The 19,925-nt window shown below is 64.2% G+C and overlaps 2 protein-coding genes across 5 annotated transcripts; one reads left to right on the forward strand and one right to left on the reverse strand.

Moving 5' to 3' along the window:
• Positions 1 to 741: 741 nt before the first annotated feature.
• Positions 742 to 13,219, reverse strand: RRP8 (ribosomal RNA processing 8). 4 transcript variants are annotated; one of them, XM_057412671.1, is made up of 16 exons: positions 12,624 to 13,219; positions 12,423 to 12,552; positions 12,098 to 12,204; positions 11,918 to 12,014; positions 8,545 to 8,715; positions 7,500 to 7,799; positions 7,217 to 7,299; positions 6,869 to 7,007; positions 6,330 to 6,464; positions 6,109 to 6,232; positions 5,842 to 5,978; positions 5,179 to 5,292; positions 3,986 to 4,167; positions 3,517 to 3,742; positions 2,389 to 2,599; positions 742 to 1,200 (listed from the first exon to the last, which is right to left on the reverse strand). In XM_057412671.1, exons 1-16 carry the CDS (start codon positions 12,815 to 12,817, stop codon positions 932 to 934), a joined length of 2,619 nt encoding a protein of 872 aa, XP_057268654.1. In that variant the 5' UTR covers positions 12,818 to 13,219; the 3' UTR covers positions 742 to 931. The 4 variants fall into 4 exon arrangements, with proteins under 4 accessions (XP_057268654.1, XP_057268655.1, XP_057268656.1 ...); XM_057412672.1 differs by having other exon boundaries at positions 12,423 to 12,532; positions 12,624 to 12,758; XM_057412673.1 differs by lacking the exons at positions 11,918 to 12,014; positions 12,098 to 12,204; positions 12,423 to 12,552; positions 12,624 to 13,219 and adding an exon at positions 10,238 to 10,394.
• Positions 13,220 to 13,246: 27 nt separating this feature from the next.
• Positions 13,247 to 19,925, forward strand: ILK (integrin linked kinase). The gene is made up of 13 exons (XM_057412682.1): positions 13,247 to 13,345; positions 14,517 to 14,616; positions 15,568 to 15,733; positions 16,679 to 16,774; positions 16,869 to 16,965; positions 17,042 to 17,125; positions 17,217 to 17,302; positions 17,568 to 17,677; positions 18,006 to 18,133; positions 18,293 to 18,414; positions 18,494 to 18,593; positions 19,076 to 19,206; positions 19,379 to 19,925. The coding sequence occupies exons 2-13, from the start codon at positions 14,528 to 14,530 to the stop codon at positions 19,526 to 19,528; spliced, it is 1,359 nt and encodes a 452-aa protein (XP_057268665.1). The 5' UTR covers positions 13,247 to 13,345; positions 14,517 to 14,527; the 3' UTR covers positions 19,529 to 19,925.

Raw genomic sequence — 19,925 nt, forward strand, 5'->3', positions numbered from 1 at the left:
CCCCGTCCCCGCCCCCCCCCCGAGCGATTTGATAATAAACGATGAGACCAACCCGGGCTCCCGCATGACCAGCGCCTCCCGCCCCTGGCCCCCACGTACCCCCATAGCTATCACATCCCCTCATGTGCCCCCCACAGTCGTGTCTCTTACGGCCACATCTCACCCCTTCCATCGTGTCCCCCAGTACTGACCCATGGCCTTGCCACCCCACCCGGCACTGTGCTGTCACTGCTGTGGTGCTGGTGGTTGCACGGGTGGATGCTGCAGGGTGCTGCGGGGCTGCTCATGGAGGAGTTCGGTGGCCCCCCCAGAGGGGGCATGGCAGGCTGGGTCCTGCCTCATTGGAGGCAGGGGTGTCCTCAACACCCCTGAGGACAGAGGATGTTGAACAGCTCCAGGGAATCTGCTCCAGCAGTGCCAGGGTGGTTCTTCTGAACTGAATGGGGATGGTTTGTGTTGGAACAGAGTTGCCCCATGGGCAAGAACACCTTCCAACAGCTTCACATCCCTCTTATGCTGAGGGCTTTAAAGTCTCTTTTAACCCAAACCATTCCATGAGATCCCAGTTCCACTCCCAGCCCATTACTGGGCCCAGAAAACAGGCTGGAGCCCAGGCTGTGGCTCTCTGGGCAGATGCCAGCAGGGCAGGGGCTGTTTGCTGAGGCCCATGCCTCCCGGGAATGCTGGCGCCATCCCAAAGGAGCAGAGCTCAGTGGGGGGGGGGGGAGGAGGAGGCCCCGGTTACAGAAATAAATCGATATATTAGTGTGTACAAAACATGCTGCTGTCCCCCGCGGCCTCCACACATATAAATAACACCCCGGGGGCTCAGGCGGGAGATGCCTGTGCGGGGCCCGCCCCACCGGCACCGGCACCGGCCCCGGCCCCGGCCCAGCCCGCGGGCCCCGGCACCGGCCTGGCCTGCCCGAGCTCACTTGAGGTCCACATCGAAGTCCAGCACCAACAGCTTGGTCTCCTCGGTGCCGTTGCGGCTGCCCACGGCACAAACCAGCTTCGTGTTGGAGGCGCGGATGCGCCACACGACTCCGCCGCTGCCGCCGCTCTCCAGCGCCACCAGGTTGCGCACGAACTCGCCCGTCTTTAGGTCCCAGAGCTTGACGGTGCCGTCGTCCGAGCTGGTCACCACGAACTTGGAGCTGAACTGCAGGCAGGTCACGGCGCTCTGGTGCTTGCTGGGCCCTAGGAGCAGAGCGACCGCAGTCAGAACCGCTGGAGATCATCGGCTCCAACCCACCCCCAGGGCAGGGCTGCCCGGAGCAGGGCACAGGAGTGTGTCCATGGAGGGGTTGGGATGTCTGAGGTGGAGACTCCACAAAGCTCTGTGGAGCCTGTGCCAGGGCTCTGCCACCCGCAGTGGAAGGAAGTTCTCCCTCACATTGTTCTTCCTCGTGTTTAGGGGAGATTCAGGTCAGATGTAAGGAAGCTCCTCCCTATGAGGGTGCTGAGGTGCTGGCAAAGGGTGCCCAGAGAAGCTGTGGCTGCCCTATCCCTGGCAGTGTTCAAGGCCAGGAGCAACCTGCTCTTTGGAAGGTATTCCTGCCCATGGCAGGGTTTGGAACTGGAGGAGCTTTAAGGTCCGTTCCAACACAAACCAGACTGGGATTCCAGGATTCATTCTATGATTCCTAGGAAACTTGTGTTTTAGTTTACGGCCATTGCTCCTCATCCTGTCACTGGGCACCACTGAGAAGAGTCTGGCACCCAACTTTGAGATATTGATCTGCATTGATGAGATCCCCTCTCAGGCTCCTCTTCTCCAGACTCAACAGGCCCAGTTCTGGCAGTTTCTCACAGAACAGAATCCCAGAGTGGTTTGGGTTGAAGGGACCTTAAACTTCATCCAGTTCCAACCCTATCCCATGGGCAGGGACACCTTCCACTAGAAGATAATCTAGTCTTTCAGTTCTGAGACGTCTTCTCATCAGATATGCTCCAGACCCCCCGACCATCCTTGTAGCCTCCACTGGAAGCCTTCCAGTACCTCGTCTTTCTTGTCCTGAGGAGCCCAGCACTGGACACAGGACTCCAGATGTGGCCTCACCAGCGTCAAGGAAAGGGGGAGGATGATTCCCCTCAACCTGCTGCCACACTCCTCCTGATGCACCCCTGCATATTCCTGTCCCTCCTGGCTCAAGGTCACACTGCTGCCTCATGGTCAGCTTCTCATCCATCAACTCTCCCAGGTCTCAGCTCAACTGCTCTCTAGCTGTCAGCCCCAGCCTGTGCTAGGACTTTGGGATCCCTCAGTTCCATGCTCCCACCACAACCCCATTGGGAGCCCCCTTGACAACCTCTGCCCTGCCCCATCTAGCAGCCACACGTGTCCCCAGCGCGCAGCAGGAGGAGCTGCCCCGTTCCAGCACTCACCCTGCAGCGTCTGCAGGCACTGGCCTGTCTTGATGTCCCAGATTTTGACGGTGGAGTCGGCGTTGCCGGACACGAGGATGTTGTCCCGCAGCTCCATGCCGCTGGTGAGCGACTGGTGCCCCATGAGGGTGTGCAGACAGTTCCCGCTCTCCACGTCCCATACACGGATGGATGTGTCCAGGGAGCCGCTCACAATGTGCGTCCCATCAAACTGCCCAGGGAGACACAATCAGCATAGCCTAAGCAGGGGAAGGGGCAATACCAGCCTGCGGTCAGGGACAGGGCACAGCTGCTTGAGAGACATTCTTGTGTCCCCTGCAGCTAATCCAGGTGCGCATGTGACTGGCAGCGTATTCAAAGAACCCAAGCCTGGGTTGGGCTGGAGAGAGCTTAAAGCTCCTCCATTCCCAAACCCCTGCCACAGGCATGGACCCCTTCCACTGGAGCAGCTTGCTCCAAGCCCCTGTGTCCAACCTGGCCTTGAACACTGCCAGGGATGGGGCAGCCACAGCTTCTCTGGGCACCCTGTGCCAGCGCCTCAGCACCCTCCCAGGGAAGAGCTTCTGCCTAAGAGCTCAGCTCAGTCTCCCCTCGGGCAGGTTCAAGCCATTCCCCTTGGCCTGGCCCTACAGGCCCTTGTCCCAAGCCCCTCTCCAGGCTTCTTGCAGCCCCTTTAGGCACTGGAGCTGCTCTAAGGTCTCCCCTTCAGGAGCCTTCTCTTCTCCAGGCTGCCCCAGCCCAGCTCTCTCAGCCTGGCTTGAGCAGAGGTGCTCCAGCCCTCGCAGCAGCTCCATGGCCTCCTCTGGCCTCACTCCAACAGCTCCACATCCCTCTTACGCTGCTGCCCCAGAGCTGGATCAGGACTGCAGGTGGGGTCTCCCCATAGCGCAGCCCAGCAAACGGGGGGGGGGGGGGGGGGGCGGTTCTGGGCTCAAGCACTCACTGAAGCCGGGTCATGGGGAGTTTCTCCTCACCCAACACCTAAAGTCCTTCTCCTCAGGGTGTGTGTCCCTGCAGCACACCTGTGGTGTCAGGGAGCAGGGCAGAGGGCCTCCCCTGCAGGGATCAGACATAGCCCATGTGTCCCTGGGGCCATCAGTGGGAGGGACAGGGGCTCCAGGGTGTTACCTGCAGGGAGTAGACGCGGTTCGTGTGTCCCTGCAGTGTGTGGGTGCAGCTCTCGCTCTCGGGGTCCCACACCTTCACTGTGTAGTCGTAAGCACCGCTCACCACCTTGTGCCCATCGTACTGCACACAGCGCACAGCAGCCACGTGCCCCATGAGCACGTGCAGGCACTGCCCTGTCTCAATGTCCCACAGGCGCAGCGTCGCGTCCCGAGAGCCGCTCACCACCCTGTGGGCATGGACATGGAGCACAACCACATCTGACCTCGGGCGATGGAGGCAACCCCGAGGAGCAGCTTTTCCTCCTGAGGGAAACCTCTTCCCGCACAGCCACAGATCCACCTCTGTGCCCACACCCCAGCCCAGCCCAAGCCCCACATCATAGACCTATGGACTGCTTTGGGGACCTTAAAGCTCACCCAGCTCCAAACCCTCCCAGCACAGCGGGCAGCTGAAGCCCCCCTGCCCGTACCTGTTGCCGTGCAGGTGCATGCAGCGCACGGTAGACGTGTGCCCGTAGAGCGTGTGCACGCACTCGCCCGTGTCCGCGTTCCACACTTTGAGGGTCCGGTCCGTGGAGCCGCTGATGACGATGCTGTCCCTCATCTGTGATGACCACACACCACCGGTGTGACCCACCAGGGTCTGCACACACTGCGAGGGGCGGGATGGGGACACTGCATTGGGAAAGGCTCCACAATGTGGCAAAGGAGCAGCAGAGCACAGGACAACCCCCCCTCCCGCCCCGCTGCAGCATCCACGAGGTTCATCCCTCAGTGATCCACTCCCTGCACCAGACCCCACCAGAGTCCTCTCCATGACATGGTCCTCTGAACCCAACTGAGTTTCCTGCCCTCCTGCATCTCCAGGAAGATGCTCCACACTTGCTGACCTGAGCTGAAAACACAAGTGTAGCCAACTCTTGCTCATTTGGCACTGCACCATCAGACTGGTGGCTTAAGACAGCTCCTGCAGCCAGAGGCTCTGTCAGATCTCCTCAGAGACGGGACAAATCATGGAACCAACCAGGCTGGGAAAGAGCTTCAGCACCACCCAGTGCAACTGCTCCCCAGCACTGCAAAGCCACCACTGCCCCATGGCACTGAGGCCTCGTCTCCATGGGGTGTGAACCCTTGCAGGGACGGTGCCTGCAGCCCTGCCCTGGGCAGCCTGTTCCAATGCCTGAGCACCCTCTGGGGCAGGAATTGTTCCTCAGCTCCGTCTAAACCTGCCCTGGTGCAGCTTGAGGCCGTTTCCTCTTGTCCCATCTTGTCCCTTGGTCCTTGGGAGCAGAGCCCAGCCCCTCCTGGCTCCATCCTCCTGTCAGGCACTTGTAGGCAGCCATCAGGTCCCCCCTGAGCCTTCTCTTCTCCACACTGAACCCCCCACGTCCCTCAACCCTTCCCCATCACACTTGGGCTCCAGGCCCTGCACCAGCTCCAGTGCCCTTCTCTGGCCCCGCTCCAGCACCTCAATGTCTCTCTTGCAGTGAAGGGCCCAGAGATGAACTCAGGATTCAAGGTGTGGCCTCACCAGTGCCCAGCACAAGGGGACAATCCCTGCCCTGGCCCTGCTGTGGCACCTGTGCTGATACAGGATCTGTATCAGACAAAATCCACTACAAGGCCTCTCCCAGCCCCCCACTCGGGCAGGACCAGGTCTCACCTCCCCTGTCACAGCCGACCACACTTTGAGGGTGTTGTCGTCGGAGCCGCTGACGATGCGGTTGCCGCAGAACTGCAGGCAGGTGATGACGTGGTCGTCGTGTCCCTTCAGCACCTGCATGGGGAACACCAGGAGTGAGCTCAGAGCCCGGTGTGGACATCTGGTGGCTACTGCTGGGGGCTACCCAGGGACTTCAAAACCTGGCTGGACCCTTGTGGCTCTGAAGGCCACCTGGAGCTCAGAGCCACCACTCTGTCCCAGATCATCTAAAAATCAGACTCACATAACAGTCTGGATTGGAAGGGACTTCCAAGCACCCCCTGACCCTTTTCCTGCTCTAAGCCTGGAGGACTCCACGGGGTTGGGACCCATCAGGACCCAGCCCTTTGTCTCTTTGAACCTCATCCCCTTGGCCCATCAATCCAGCCTGTCCAGATCCCTCTGAAGAGCTTCCCACACATATTTCCAGGTGGATGCCTGTGGCTGGTGCCTCCTCAGGACAGGTCAGACCTGTCCGCCTCTTCCTGAGGCACTCTGACAATTCCTGGTGTTGTTCTCATCCAGCTGTCACAGATGTTTCTCTGCTACTTCCTTCGTGCTCCAACTTCCCACACGGGAAAGCTCTGGAGCCTGGTTCTCACCAGGACACCCCGAGGCACCCACCTTGGGGGCTCGGAGCTCCCCGCTGCGCCAGTTCATGTCGATCTTGTGCTGCCGCATGAAGGCGAATTTCCAGGGGCTGTACATGAAGCCAGGGCTGAGCAGGCGCCGCTTCCGCAGGTTCAGGGGCTCCTCGATGCCTGCGGGAGGGAACCACCGCGGGATGTGACACAGGACACGGCGGGGGCATTCCCGCACCCTGGGGGAGCTCAGGTGAGCACACGCTGGGTGCTGTGGGCTCCCTGGTGCTGCATGGATGAAAGGCTTTACCTTCCTCACGGCACTTCTCCCTCCAGAGCAGGTTGTCCTCAGCCAAGACCCTCCAGTAGCGACAGGTCTGGGCAGCGCGGAGCAGGTCCCGAGGCTCCAGGAAGGAGAGGACATAGAGTGCCAGCTGCAGAGAGGACACCAAGTCAAAGGGGCACCAGGAACTCCAGGGGCACTCCTATGGCTGGTGATGGGTGCCCAGCGCATCCCTTGGCTCAACTCACCTCCTTGGGCAGCAGGGAAATGAAGTCTCTCTGGAACTGGGGCTCAATGACCTGCATCATGTACTTGATCTGGGAGGGCTCGCAGCGGTCGATGAGCTCATCCAGAGCAAGCAGCTTCTCTGGGCCACTCCACCGCTGAGGAGAGGACACGGGTCACGCTGCCTGCACCCAGGGCAGCCCGCACCAACCCCACAGGCACCAACCCCACAGGCACCAACCAGCATAGGCAGAAAGGGCTAGTGGAGCAGGACAGGGCTCTGGTACCTGGACCTCAAGGTAGAGCAGAGCCAGAGATGGGGCTGGGTGCTCCAGGAATCATGGACAAAGCAATAACCCTCAGGTTGAAGGAGAGCAGGAGCCAGGCCAACACCACCCTGTGCTCCCTCACCTGAGGCAAAACCTCACCAAACATCAACCCAAACCCCTGCGTGAGGAGGGCTCCACGCTGATGGGCTCCCCAGGGCTTGGTTACCCTCCTGCACATCCACCAAACCCCAAGCTCCCAGTGTTCCTGTGGGAGCCCTTTGGCACCAGCCTACCTGGAAGGTGCGGAGCCAGTCCTGCAGCTCAGGCGGGGGGGCCACCGAGGGGATGCGGCGGCGCCGGGCTGGGCCTGCCTTGGCGTTGCGAAGGTCCCCGAAGGTGGTGGTGGGACTGGGGGTGCAGGGACCCAGTGTCCTGCACCGCAGCAGGGAGACACCACGTCGGCACAGCCACACCGTGCCAAGGGGTCCCAGAACAGAGCAACCCAGCCCCACCAGCCAGGAGCCTGCACGGTCCCCTGCCACTGGTAGGACACCCAAACGGCTGAGGGTGGCTCTGGCAGAAGGACACCCAGATGGCTGAGGGCTGCTCTGGTAGCCAGGTGCGCTTCCTGTCCATCTCACCTGCTGTACTCGGAGCCCTTGCGCAGCTTCTTGCCCGGGGAGAGGGCTCTGCCATCGAGGCCGTTCTCTGACTTTCTCTTCATCTGCAAGGAGAAGACATGCCAAACCCTTCTGGGGTCGCACCTTCCTGCCCGAAGGAGGCCCAAGCTGGCACCACCATGGCAGCAGGCCCGGAGGTGCTGAGGTCACCAGCTCCCACAACAGCCCCACAGGCCATGTGCCAGTGCCAGCTCCAGCCACCAGCGCCAGCCTCTGGGGTGAAGCTGCAGCCTGGGGCTGTTACCTTCGGTCTCACGTGCCGGAGGAGGCCACCATCCTCCGTCCGCTGCAGGTAGTCGATCCAGCGTTCGCCAATGGTGTAATAGAAGTAGACGTTGCCACCATCCTCCCCTTCCTCGCTGTAGCAGCTCCCCTCCTCCTCCTCTTCCTCCTCGTCCTCCTCCTGCTCCCCGCAGCCTGTGGAGCTGAGTGGCTCCTGTGCCCGGTGCCTGCCGGAGCCATCAGCCTCCAGCCCAGGCCCTGTGCTCCCAGCGCACTCCGGCTCCCAGGCGCCTGCAGCCTCTGCCTCCTCCTCAGCCCCTGCCTGCAGCAGAGGGGGGGCAGGGTCAGGTCTGGCTGTGCTGCTACAGGGGTGCCCTGGGGCCAAGGGGTGAAGGAGCTGCCCTCTGCAGTGCAGAGCCTGAGATGAGGAGCAGGGAACAGACTGTGGAGCTGAGGAGTTCCCAGGGGTCATGGGCACACTCTAGGGACAGGCCACATCCCAGCTCCACAGCTGCAGCGAGACCGAATCCCCCCTTCCCCCGTATCCTGTGTTCAGTTCTGGGCCCCTCACTACGAGGGAGACATTGAGGTGCTGGAACAGGGGCAGAGAAGGGCAGCGGAGCCGGTGCAGGGCCTGGAGCCCAAGTGTGAAGGGGAAGGGCTGAGGGACCTGGGGGGTTCAGGCTGGAGAAGAGAAGGCTTGGGGGGGGGGGGGGGGGGGGGGGCTGATCACTGCCTACAACTGCCTGAGAGGATGGAGCCAGGAGGGGCTGGGCTCTGCTCTCAAGGAACAAGGGAGGGGACAAGTGGAGCTGCCCCAGGGCAGGTTTAGATGGAGCTGAGGAACAATTCCTGCCCCAAAGGGTGCTCAGGCATTGGAACAGGCTGCCCAGGGCAGGGCTGCAGGCACCGTCCCTGCAAGGGTTCACACCCCGGGGAGACGAGGCCTCAGTGCCATGGGGCAGTGGTGGCCTTGGCAGTGCTGGGGCGGTTGTACTGGATGATCTTACAGGTCTTTCCCAATCCAGCTCACTCTGTTTCCATGACTCCAAACTTTCTTGTCCTACCTGGGGCACAAGAGCTTTATTGTCCCCCTGCAGACCAGGGCTCACTCTCGCTTCTTCCTCACTGCTTGGTCTCCTCCTGCAAGTCATCCGCTGGCTGTTGAGCTCCAAAATGCGGGTGGTGATGCCCTTGACGAGGAGAAGATCATCCAGCGAGCTGAAGCCTTTCAGTTCCTGTGAGAAGAGTCAAAGCAAAGCTGAGAAATCCAGGGAGCAGCAGGGCCTGCTCACTCACACCCTGGTTTCCTTCCTGCTGGTTCAGAGCTCCCAGCCTTTGCCTCTTCTGACCACCAGCTCCCTCTGAGTCTTCAGGGGAAGGAGGGTAGCAATGCCATGTACAGGAGATACCTTTGTACGGCCTGTCCTCACTGCTGCTCCCATCCAAAGAGAGGGATGCCTTCTCCCAAAAAACCCTTCCCATGTAATCCCTCCCACCCCCCTGCCCTGAACAAGGAGCAGCCACAGCACCAGAGCTGCCTCTGAGCAGGAGAGCAGCAGACCAGGAGCATGGCACCAATACAGCAGGGACGCGGACTGCTGGAGAGGGGCCCAGCATAGAGAACGTCCACTGTGACGAGTCACACAGAGAGCAAGGGTCTGACCATTCCAAATCATGGAACCACAGCCTGGGTTGGGCTGAAGAGAGCTTAAAGCTCATCCAGTTCCAACCCCTGCCTTGGGCAGGGACACCTTCCACTAGAGCAGCTTGCTCCAAGCCCCTGTGTCCAACCTGGCCTTGAACACTGCCAGGGATGGGGCAGCCACAGCTTCTCTGGGCACCCTGTGCCAGCACCTCAGCACCCTCCCAGGGAAGAGCTTCTGCCTAAGAGCTCAGCTCAGTCTCTCCTCGGGCAGGTTAAAGCCATTCCCCTTGGCCTGGCCCTACAGGCCCTTGTCCCAAGCCCCTCTCCGGGTTCCCTGCAGCCCCTTCAGGCACTGGAGCTGCTCTCAGGTCTCCCCTTCAGGAGCCTTCTCTTCTCCAGGCTGCCCCAGCCCAGCTCTCTCAGCCTGGCTCCAGAGCAGAGCTGCTCCAGCCCTCACAGCAGCTCCATGGCCTCCTCTGGCCTCGCTCCAACAGCTCCACGTCCCTCTTGTGCTGCTGCCCCAGAGTTGGATCAGGACTGCGGGGGGGGGGGGCCTTCCCATAGCGCAGCAGAGGGGCAGGATCCCCATCCTGAGCTGCTGCTCACGCTCTGCACGCTGCTGCTCACGCTCTGCACCCAGCACACGGGGATTTCTGAGCTCAAGCGCTCACTGAAACCGGGTCATGGGGAGCTTCTCCTCACCCAACACCCCAAGCCCTCCTCCTCAGGGCTGCTCCATCCAGCATCCACCACACATCACCCCGAACCCCTCCTGCAGCTGCTCCCTCGGCGTAACCCCGACTCCGGTGACAACCCCTGCCCCAGTCCGTTCCGTCCTCCCGGTGCTGCAGTTCCACCACCCCCGCTGCCCCGCCAGTGCCCCAGCCCCTTGCCCGACCCCGCTCCACCGCCTCCTGCCCGGCCGAACCCATCCCAGCTCCAGCCGCCCCCCGCTCCGGCCCCTCCCCTCGCTGCCCAACACCGGCACCGGACCCCGGCCCTGGCCCGCCGGTTTTTCACGCGTTGCCCGCCCCACCCGGGACGCGGCTCTTTCCGCCGCAGCCGCGCCCCCGGAGCGGGCTCCCGCCGCCTCCTCGGCCCCCCTCCCGCACCTCTCTCTTGCGCACGATGCCGCGGGCGCGGCGCCGGCCGATGCCCTGCAGCGCGCCCTGCAGCTCCGCGGCACCCGCGCGGTTGATGTCCAGCGGCCCCGCACCGGGGCCCGGCCCCGACATCCCGGCCCCGCCGCCTCGCAGGCCCCGCCGCTCCGCGCAGGCGCCGCTTCTCCCCGCCTACCGAGCCGTGACGCCACATGGAAACAGCGCGCTTATTGGTGACCGCGCCCACCTAGCCGAGGCGCCGCGCCGAAACAGCACGCTCATTGGTGGCCGCGCCCCTTGCCCCGCCCACAGGACGCTGACGCAATGCGGAAAAAGGCTGTTTATTGGTGGTGGCGGGGCGGGACCGGAGCTACCGGCGCTTGTAGAGGCAGGGCCGCAAGCGCAGCCCCTGCACGGGGCGGCCGCGGGGGGACCCGGTCTTGGAGAACTCGAGCAGGTGGAAGAAGGCGCTGGAGATGTCCTGGGGCAGCGGCGTCACCGACTGGCACCGACGGGCCCCATAGCGCCCCACAGCGGCAGTGCACCCGCGTGCCCAACACTGCCCAGCCCCAGTGCACCCCGTGTGCCCAACACTGCCCAGCCCCAGTGCACCCCACGTGCCCAACACTGCCCAGAGCCCAGCCACAGTGCACCCCACGTGCTCAACACTGCCCAGCCCCAGTGCACCCCGTGTGCCCAACACTGCCCAGCCCCAGTGCATGCCGTGTGCCCAACACTGCCCAGCCCCAGGGCACCCCGTGTGCCCAACACTGCCCAGAGCCCAGCCCCAGTGCATGCCGTGTGCCCAACACTGCCCAGCCCCAGTACAACCCCTGTGCCCAATACTGCCCAGCCCCAGTGCACCCCACGTGCCCAACACTGCCCAGGCCCAGTGCATGCCGTGTGCCCAGCACTGCCCAGCCCCAGTGCACCCCGCGTGCCCAACACTGCCCAGCCCCAATGCACCCCACGTGCCCAACACTGCCCAGCCCCAGTGCACCCCCTGTGCCCAACACTGCCCAGGCCCAGTGCATGCCGTGTGCCCAGCACTGCCCAGCCCCAGCGCACTCCACGTGCCCAACACTGCCCAGCCCCAGTGCACCCCGCATGCCCAACACTGCCCAGCCCCAGTGCACCCCGCGTGCCCAACACTGCCCAGCCCCAGTGCACCCCGCGTGCCCAACACTGCCCGGCCCCAGTGCACCCCGTGTCCCCAACACTGCCCAGCCCCAGTGCACCACATGTGCTCAGCGCTGTCCCAGATCCCAGCACCCCACACCTGCTGCATCTCAAGCCTCCTTGTGCCACCTCAAATCCAGCAGCCCCTCCCCTGAGTGCCCCAACTCCGTCCCAGACCCCAGATCCCATCCCCACTGTGCCCAGTGTGCTCCAACCCCAGCCCAAACCCTGGTACCCCATCCCAGTGCACCCTGAGTGCCACAACCCCCGCCCAGTCTCCCCTCCCTTTCAGACCCTGAGTGCCCCAAACCTCCTTCCAGCCCTTAGCATCACATCCCCCATGTGCCCCAAGTGCTCCCAGCCCAGACCATGACCCCCAGTTGGCCCAGCTCTCCCTGACCCCCAACATCACAGCATCAGTGTGTCCCAAGTCCCCCAAACATGCTCCCAGCCCTCAGTCCCTGCATGCTCCAAGTCCTCAGCACCCCCAGACCAGCTCCCCTGAGGATTCACCTTGGAGATGCTTTTGAAGCCCAGCTGAGCCATTGCGCTCATGAAGGCTCGCATATCCTCGAAGCGGCTGGCCACCTCGGCCACCATCAGGGTACCCCTGTGGAACACCCCAGCCCTCAGGGGCAGCACCGGCACCTTCCGGCTCAGGTAACACCTCCCAGTGCATTTGGCTCTGCTTACCCCAGCTTCAGCACCCGGTTGGCTTCCTCCAGGATCTCCTGCAGGTTGGTGCCCATCAGCGCCAGGCAGAACACTGCAACGTCCACTGACTTGTCTGCCAAAGGCACCTGTTGGACACTCCCGGGACGCACGTCCCAGGAGGAAGATGAGGATGGCAACAGGGCTGGGGCAGCCCTTCCACAAGCTGCTAAACCCAGGCTCCTGGATTCAGCCAGGCATCACTTCTGGAGAGCGGGAGGTTTCGCAGTGCCCCAGACAGGCACCTGTTCCCCGAGAGGGACCCCTGATTCCCCTCTCCTGCCCCACAGCATCCCCGCCCAGCCACCTTGGCCATGTCGCAGACGGTGACCTCTGGGCTGAGCGGCACCAGGTCAAAGGAGTGAACTTTGTTCTTGATGCTTTTGGCGAGTTTGCAGTCCCCGCACCCGAAATCCGCTACCACGAGCGAGGATGGCCTGGGGGTGGGACCGGGGTCAGGGCGCTGCCCGCGCCTCGGCCCCTGCACTGCCCGCCGGCCCCGGCTCACCGCCGCCGCAGGGCGCGCGCGATGCGCTGCACCGGGTTCTCGGGCCAGCGGCCCACTTGCTGCGTGAAGCCGCGGTGGTAGATCTGGAAGGCTTCGGGGTCGTCCCGGAAGAGCTTTGCCGCTTCCCGGCTGCTGGACGTGTAGAGCTGCTGGTTGATGTACCGGAACCGGGCAGCCAGCAGCCGCTCCTCCATCCGGGCGCGCAGAGCCGCCGCCCGCCCCAGCGGCGCCGCTGCCGGTGCCGCCGGGCCCGCAGGGAGCTGCTGCTGCTGCTGCTCCTCCTGCTCCTCCGGGCGCCGCTTCAGCCGCTGCCGCCGGCTCAGCTTCCGCACCGGTTTCGCGGGCTCCGCGCTCGGCCGCTCCCCGGCCCTGTCTGCGGGTCCCGGTCCCGGCCCCGCTCCAGGAGCTGCCCCGCGGGCGGTGGTACCTGTGTCCGGCCGCTGCGCGCTCCGCCGCCGCTCCCCGGCCCCGGGCCGCCTCCGCGGGGTCTCACCGTCAGCCCCCGGCCGCCGCCGCTTCCGCCTCCCCGCCGCGGGGCCCTGCGGACGGCGGGCTCCAGTCACCTCTCCCCGCCCAGGGACCGGCCCCGGACGGCCCAGAGCCCCGAGCCTGAGCCGCTGTGCGGCGTCCGTCCGGCAGGGGGCGCTGCGGCGTCCGTCCATGGGCGGAGCCTACGCGCGGTCCCGCGCCCGCGAGCCAGCGCCCTTCGGCGAGCGGAGCCGGTGAGAGCCGGGACCGGAGCGCAGCGGGGCGGGGGTGGGGAGGGGCCGGAGCGGGGCGGGGGGCAGGGAGCTGGGCCGGGGCCGCCGTTGGCGCCGACAGGGCCGGGCGGGGCTGGTGCGGGGGTGAGCGGGCAGCGGCTGCGGTTGGACGGGTCGGTAATGAGGCTGGGCCGGGCCCCGGTGTGGCGGGGCTGGGACACGGAGCCGTTGGGGGTGGAGGGGGCAGAGGCTGTTGAAGCCATGGAGGACGGGCAGGACCCACTGAGGACAGGCAGGGACCCACTGAGAAAGGACAGAGCCACCGGCCTGGGGCAGAGCCACCGGCCCTGGGGCTGTCAGGACCCGCAGGACGCGGGGCTGGGATGTGGGCAGAACTCCCCTGTCCTCGCAGCCACTGAGCCAGGATGACACCGCCGCTGCCCTGGCGGTGCTGGAGCCTCGCAGCGTTTGTGTCTCCTGCATCCCTCACCCAGCAGCCCGGGTCTCTCCCCGGGGTCAGCCGGGTCCGTCCTGCCCGTGTTTAACCCCTCACGGGTGTCTGTGGGGACATGGTGCGCGGTCCGTGCCTGCACCCTCGCTGTGGGACTCGCTGAGGGCAGCCCCACGTCCCTGCTCGATGCTTCAGACCCTCAGGGAAATGAAGGCACGGCCGGAGCTCGGGGTGTTGCCAGAGGGCTGCTGTCATGGGCTGCTGTCCCCAGGGGGTTAAATCTGCAGCCGTGTGTTCTCTTTGCCGGTCTCCGGTGGTTTGAGGGGAGCTCCCGGCCCTTTGTGGTCCTAGCGGAGCGTGAGGCTGCGCCACATCCAGCCGAGGCTGGGCAGAGACAGGGCTCAGGATGGTCCGTGAGCGGTGGGATCCCATGGGGGTGGTGCTGGACGCCCCCGGGCACTGCGGCCGCCGGCTGCGGCTGTGCCTCGCGATAAGCCCCCGGTGCCAAATGTGCTTCCTGGTGACACCGCAGCCCTGAGCTTCCCCTGCGGCGGCGGCTCCGTCCCGGCCTCCAGCGCTCCCACAGTGTTCCATAGAGCTGAGGAGGGAGCATGAGGCTCCTGTCCCGGGGGATGCCGCAGCCGAGGGGACGCCATGTCCGGGTCCTGGGGCTGTGTGCGGGACAGGGGGGCAGCGAGCCCCGTGTGTGTCTCGTGTGCCCAAATCCCCGTGTCCGCACAGCGAGAGCCGCAATGGACGACATCTTCACGCAGTGCCGGGAGGGCAACGCGGTGGCCGTGCGCCTGTGGCTGGACAACACCGAGAATGACCTCAACCAGGGGTGAGCGGAGGGGGACCGGGACGGGGGCCGGGGCAGGGGCTGGACTTGGGCTCGCTTCCGCCCCACTCCGAGTCCCGGGAGCGGGTGGGATTCAGCTCCTCCCCGCCGGGAGGAAGTTACGGCATCGCTGAGGCACGGGCCGAGACCGCTGATCCTCCGGCCGTTTGGGGCCGGGGCTGCGCTGGGGGCGCTCGGGGGATGCCCCCGTCCCTGGGGTGGGGAACGGGGCTGGGTGAGCTCTTCCCATGGGAGCACGGCCCCGGGTTGACAGCAGGGCTGGAGCAGTGAGGGACGCTTCTGCCCATCCCACCGGTTCCGTGCCCCTGTGTCCTGCCCTGGGTCTGTCCTCCTGCTCCCGGGGCTCCCCCAGGACCTCCCGTGTTTGGAGCTGACACCTCCATCGCTGTGGGCAGGCAGGTTCCTGCCGGGCCGTGGCAGCATCTTCCCTGAGCTCGTCCTGGACAAGGGACCTTCCCGTGGCCACATTTTTGTGTCCCTCCTGGGGGTCCCAGTCCCGCGGGTCATGCTGGGCACTCCTGGGGTGTTTGGTCGTGTCACAGAACCCCAGCCTGGTTTGGGTTGGAAGGGACCTTAAAGCTCCACCAGCTCCAACCCCTGCCACGGGCAGGGACCCCTTCCACTGGAGCAGCTTGCTCCAAGCCCTGTACAGTGTGTGCCAGGGCCCTGCTGGGTTGGGGTGTCGGGTGCAGGGCAGAGGGAGCCGGGGGTGCCACAGCCCTGCCGTGGGCCCCAGTCTCCTTTTAAGGCCCGGCCGGTCTCCTCCTCCCTTACTTGGCCAGGATGGAGCGAGGGGCCGGGGGAGGCGGGATCCAGGCTCTGGCTCCTGCCAGTGTCTGTGATTCATGGGAAGATGGGGTTTGGCCTCGGGCTCCGGGGCCCCAGTGGGGATGGGAGAGCGCGGGAGGAGCCGTGTGCCTGCTGCCCCCGCAGGGATGACCACGGCTTCAGCCCGCTGCACTGGGCCTGCCGCGAGGGCCGTGCCAACGTGGTGGACATGCTCATCATGCGCGGGGCGCGCATCAACGTCATGAACCGCGGCGACGACACCCCCCTGCACCTGGCTGCGAGCCACGGCCACCGTGACATCGTGCAGAAGGTACCTGCAGCACCGCTGGCACCAGGAACTCGGCTGGGCTCTGGGTCAGGGAACCACAGAGCCAACCTGGCTGGTGGAGAGCAGGAGCATCCAGTGCAACCGCTCCCCAGCACTGCCAAGGCCACCACTGCCCATGGCACTGAGGGCCTTGGCCACACAGGGTGTGAACCCTCGCAGGGCCGGTGACTGCAGCCCTGCCCTGGGCAGCCTGTTCCAATGCCTGAGCACCCTTTGGGGCAGGAATTGTTCCTCAGCTCCATCTAAACCTGCCCTGGTGCAGCTTGAGGCCGTTTCCTCTTGTCCCATCCCTTGCTCCTTGGGAGCAGAGCCCAGCCCCTCCTGGCTCCATCCTCCTGTCAGGCAGTTGTAGGCAGCCATCAGGTCCCCCCTGAGCCTTCTCCAGCCTGAACCCCCCAGGTCCCTCAGTCCTTCCCCATCACACTTGGGCTCCAGGCCCTGCACCAGCTCCGCTGCTCTTCTCTGGCCCCACTCCAGCACCTCAATGTCTCTCCTGTAGTGAGTGGCCCAGAGCTGAACACAGGATTCGAGGTGCAGCATCACCAGCACCCAGTGCAGGGGCACAATCCCTGCCCTGGCCCTGCTGCCACACTGGTGCTGATCCGGGCCAGGATGCTGGGGGCTTCCTGGCTGCCTGGGCACAAGCTGCTCGTGTTCAGCTCCATGTTAGTATCCCCAGGTCCTTTCCCTCCAGGTCCACCCAGGGCTCTCTCCCCTTTGTCACCTCCTGGGTTCCTTGCCATGAAGTTGCTGTATCCCCACATCTGAGCTCCTTCACCCTCCCCACAGAAGCCCCTCCTCACCCTCAACTTGCTCCCAGACCTGGCCAGTGCCAGAGCAGGTGATGTGCTGGTGCTGCTGCAGGGCCTGGTGCTGGGGGGGGGGGGGAGCTGCTCTTGATTGACAGGAACTGTCATCCTGCCCCAGCTGATCCAATTCAAAGCAGACATCAACGCCGTGAACGAGCACGGGAACACACCACTGCACTATGCCTGCTTCTGGGGCCATGATCCAGTGGCGGAGGTGAGTGGAAGCACTTGGACATGGGTGGGGAGGGGGGGAACGAGGCAGGAGGCTCAGCATGGCAAATGCTGATACCCGCTCCCTGCTCCCTCAGGACCTGGTGGGCAATGGGGCTTTGGTCAGCATCGCCAACAAGTACGGTGAGACACCCATGGACAAAGCCAAGCCACCGCTGCGGGAAGTCTTGAGAGGTAGGAGGTTCCCAGCACGGCGCGGCAGCCTCTGTGCCCTGCACCGGCAGCGCTGCCAACCCCTTGTCCCCTGCAGAGCGCGCCGAGAAGCTGGGGCAGAGCCTCACCAAGATCCCCTACAAGGACACCTTTTGGAAGGGCACCACACGCACGCGCCCCAGTAAGGCCAGAGCCCTCCCGCTGGGCAGGGCTGTTCCCGGGTGGTGGGAAGGTCCCAGGCCCGCAGGCTCCATGCCCTCCTTTTCCCACAGGGAACGGGACTCTCAACAAACTCGCTGGAATCGACTTCAAGCAGCTCATCCTGAGCCAGAAACTCAACGAGAACCAGTCGGGGGAGGTGTGTGGCTGGGGGAGCACTGCCTCCAGCAGAGCCCTGCTCCTGCTCCATCCCTGCTGGGTGCAGGGATAGGCATGGATGCCTCAGGGGGTCCCAGAGCCAGGCGCGGGGCTGGGCAGGCACTGCTCTCGTGCTGTGTCACTGTCACCTCATGTCACTGTGCACCCATCCTGAGGACCCCATAGCCCCATGAAGGGTTGGGAGGTGCTCGGGGGCCGTGGGTCGCTCGCAGCAGTGTCTCCACTGTCTCCTCTGGTCCCTGCAGCTGTGGAAGGGGCGCTGGCAGGGCAACGACATCATCATCAAAATGCTCAAAATTCGTGACTGGACAACTCGGAAGAGCCGAGACTTCAATGAGGAATACCCGAAGCTGCGGTGAGCACCAACCTTGTCTGCCCCAGGGCAGCGGCGCTTGAGGCCGGGCTCCGACATGGGCAGGACATGGCACAGGAGCCGTGCAGGGGGGCTGTGGGGAGCACCTGCCACCCTCAGGGCTGGTGCTTGCCCCCCAAAGGGTGCTCAGGCATTGGAACAGGCTGCCCAGGGCAGGGCTGCAGTCACCGTCCCTGCGAGTGCTCACACACCGGGGAGACGAGGCCTCAGTGCCATGGGGCAGTGGTGGCCTTGGCAGTGCTGGGAATGGTTGGACTGGGTGAGTCTGAAGCTCTTTCCCAACCTGGTTGATTCTACGATTCTCTTGCAGGATCTTCTCTCACCCCAATGTGTTACCGGTGCTGGGTGCCTGCCAGGCCCCCCCAGCGCCACATCCCATCATCATCAGCCACTGGATGCCCTATGGGTCCCTCTACAATGTGTTGCACGAGGGGACAAGTGAGTGCCCACAGGGATGACAGCACTGGCGCCTACAGCCGGTCTCCCCTTCTCTCTGGTGTGTTTAGGGTTTCTCCAGCTGCAACCCCAGCGCAGGGTGAGCTGGGTCCATGTCCCAGGGACTCTCCCCATGACGTGTCACCTCCTCCCTCCCTGCAGACTTTGTGGTGGACCAGATGCAGGCGGTGAAATTCGCCTTTGACATTGCACGGGGCATGGCCTTCCTGCACACGCTGGAGCCGCTCATCCCGCGCCACCACCTCAACAGCCGCAGCATCATGGTGAGTGCCAGGGTCATGCAGTGCAGCCTGACCCCCGCAGGCACGGGCAGGGCTCCCTCTCACCAGTGTCCCCCCCCAGATCGATGAGGACATGACGGCGCGGATCAGCATGGCCGACGTCAAGTTCTCCTTCCAGTGCCCAGGCAGGATGTACGCGCCCGCCTGGGTTGCACCTGAAGGTGAGTGCCTGGCATCACCTCCTGGCCCTTCCTCACTCTCCTCACAGTGCCACAGAACCAGCTGGGCTGAGAAGGAGTCATCCAGTGCAACTGCTCCCAGCACTGCCAAGGCCACCACTGCCCCATGGCACTGAGGCCTCGCCTCCACGGGGTGTGAACCCTTGCAGGACGGTGACTGCAGTCCTGCCCTGAGCACCCTTTGGGGCAGGAATTGTTCCTCAGCTCCATCTAAACCTGCACTGTTGCAGCTTGAGGCTGTTTCCTCTTGTTCCCTCCCTTGTTCCTTGGGAGCAGAGCCCAGCCCCTCCTGGCTCCATCCTCCTGTCAGGCACAAGCTGCTCATGTTCAGCTCCGTCAATCGTATCCCCAGGTCTTTTCCCATGAGCAGTTTCCAGCCACAGTTCCCCAGGCCTGGAGCAGTGCATGGGGTGGTTGTGGTGCAAGCACAGGACCCATCCAATCCTGCCCTGGGTTCCCTGCAGCCCTGCAGAAAAAGCCAGAAGAGATCAACAGGCGCTCAGCTGACATGTGGAGCTTCGCCGTGCTGCTGTGGGAGCTGGTGACGCGGGAGGTGCCCTTTGCAGACTTGTCCAACATGGAGATAGGCATGAAGGTGAGGAGAGGGTTCAGCAAAGGGCAGGGATAAGCCAGGAACAGGCAGCCCTTGGGGAGGAAGACCCACTGGCAGGGAGCCTGTTACCACCCCCTATCCCAGAGGTGTGGGCTCTGCACAGCCCACGCAGGGCCTGGATTTGGGATCCTGCCCCTCTCTTCCCCTGCTCAAGGTGGCCCTGGAGGGGCTGCGTCCCACCATCCCTCCCGGCATCTCCCCACACATCTGCAAGCTGATGAAGATCTGCATGAACGAGGACCCAGCCAAGCGCCCCAAGTTTGACATGATCGTGCCCATCCTGGAGAAGATGCAGGAGAAGTAGAGGGTGATACCCCCCTGCGCTGCCACGCTTCCCCTACCACCCCCAAGTGCCTTCTCTAATCCAGTGCCGGGGGGAGCAGGGACCATCCCCCTCCCGCGCCAGCCACGGACACGGTACAGACACCACTGCCCTTGCCGGGGCCACATCGCCAGCTCCAGGCACTTGCAGCACCAAGCCCAGGGCAGAACCTCCACCCTCCCCAGAGCTGTGAGCAGCCGGGTCAGGAGGCCTGGCCATGGGCTCTGCTGCCCTGGGACTGGGCAGGGCGCTGGAGCTCTCCTCCCCAAGCAGCCAGGGGGCTCTGCCTGCTGCACACCCCGGGCTTTGCGCTTCACTCCCTGGTTTTCCATCCAGGGCACATGGAAAAGCCGCCAGCATCCCAAATAAACGTTTGTTA

Source organism: Pezoporus wallicus, unplaced genomic scaffold (genome assembly GCF_028554395.1).
Source record: "Pezoporus wallicus isolate ANWC-B61680 ecotype Strahan unplaced genomic scaffold, APGP_CSIRO_Pwel_v1 contig_8783, whole genome shotgun sequence".
Lineage (NCBI taxonomy): Eukaryota > Metazoa > Chordata > Aves > Psittaciformes > Psittacidae > Pezoporus > Pezoporus wallicus.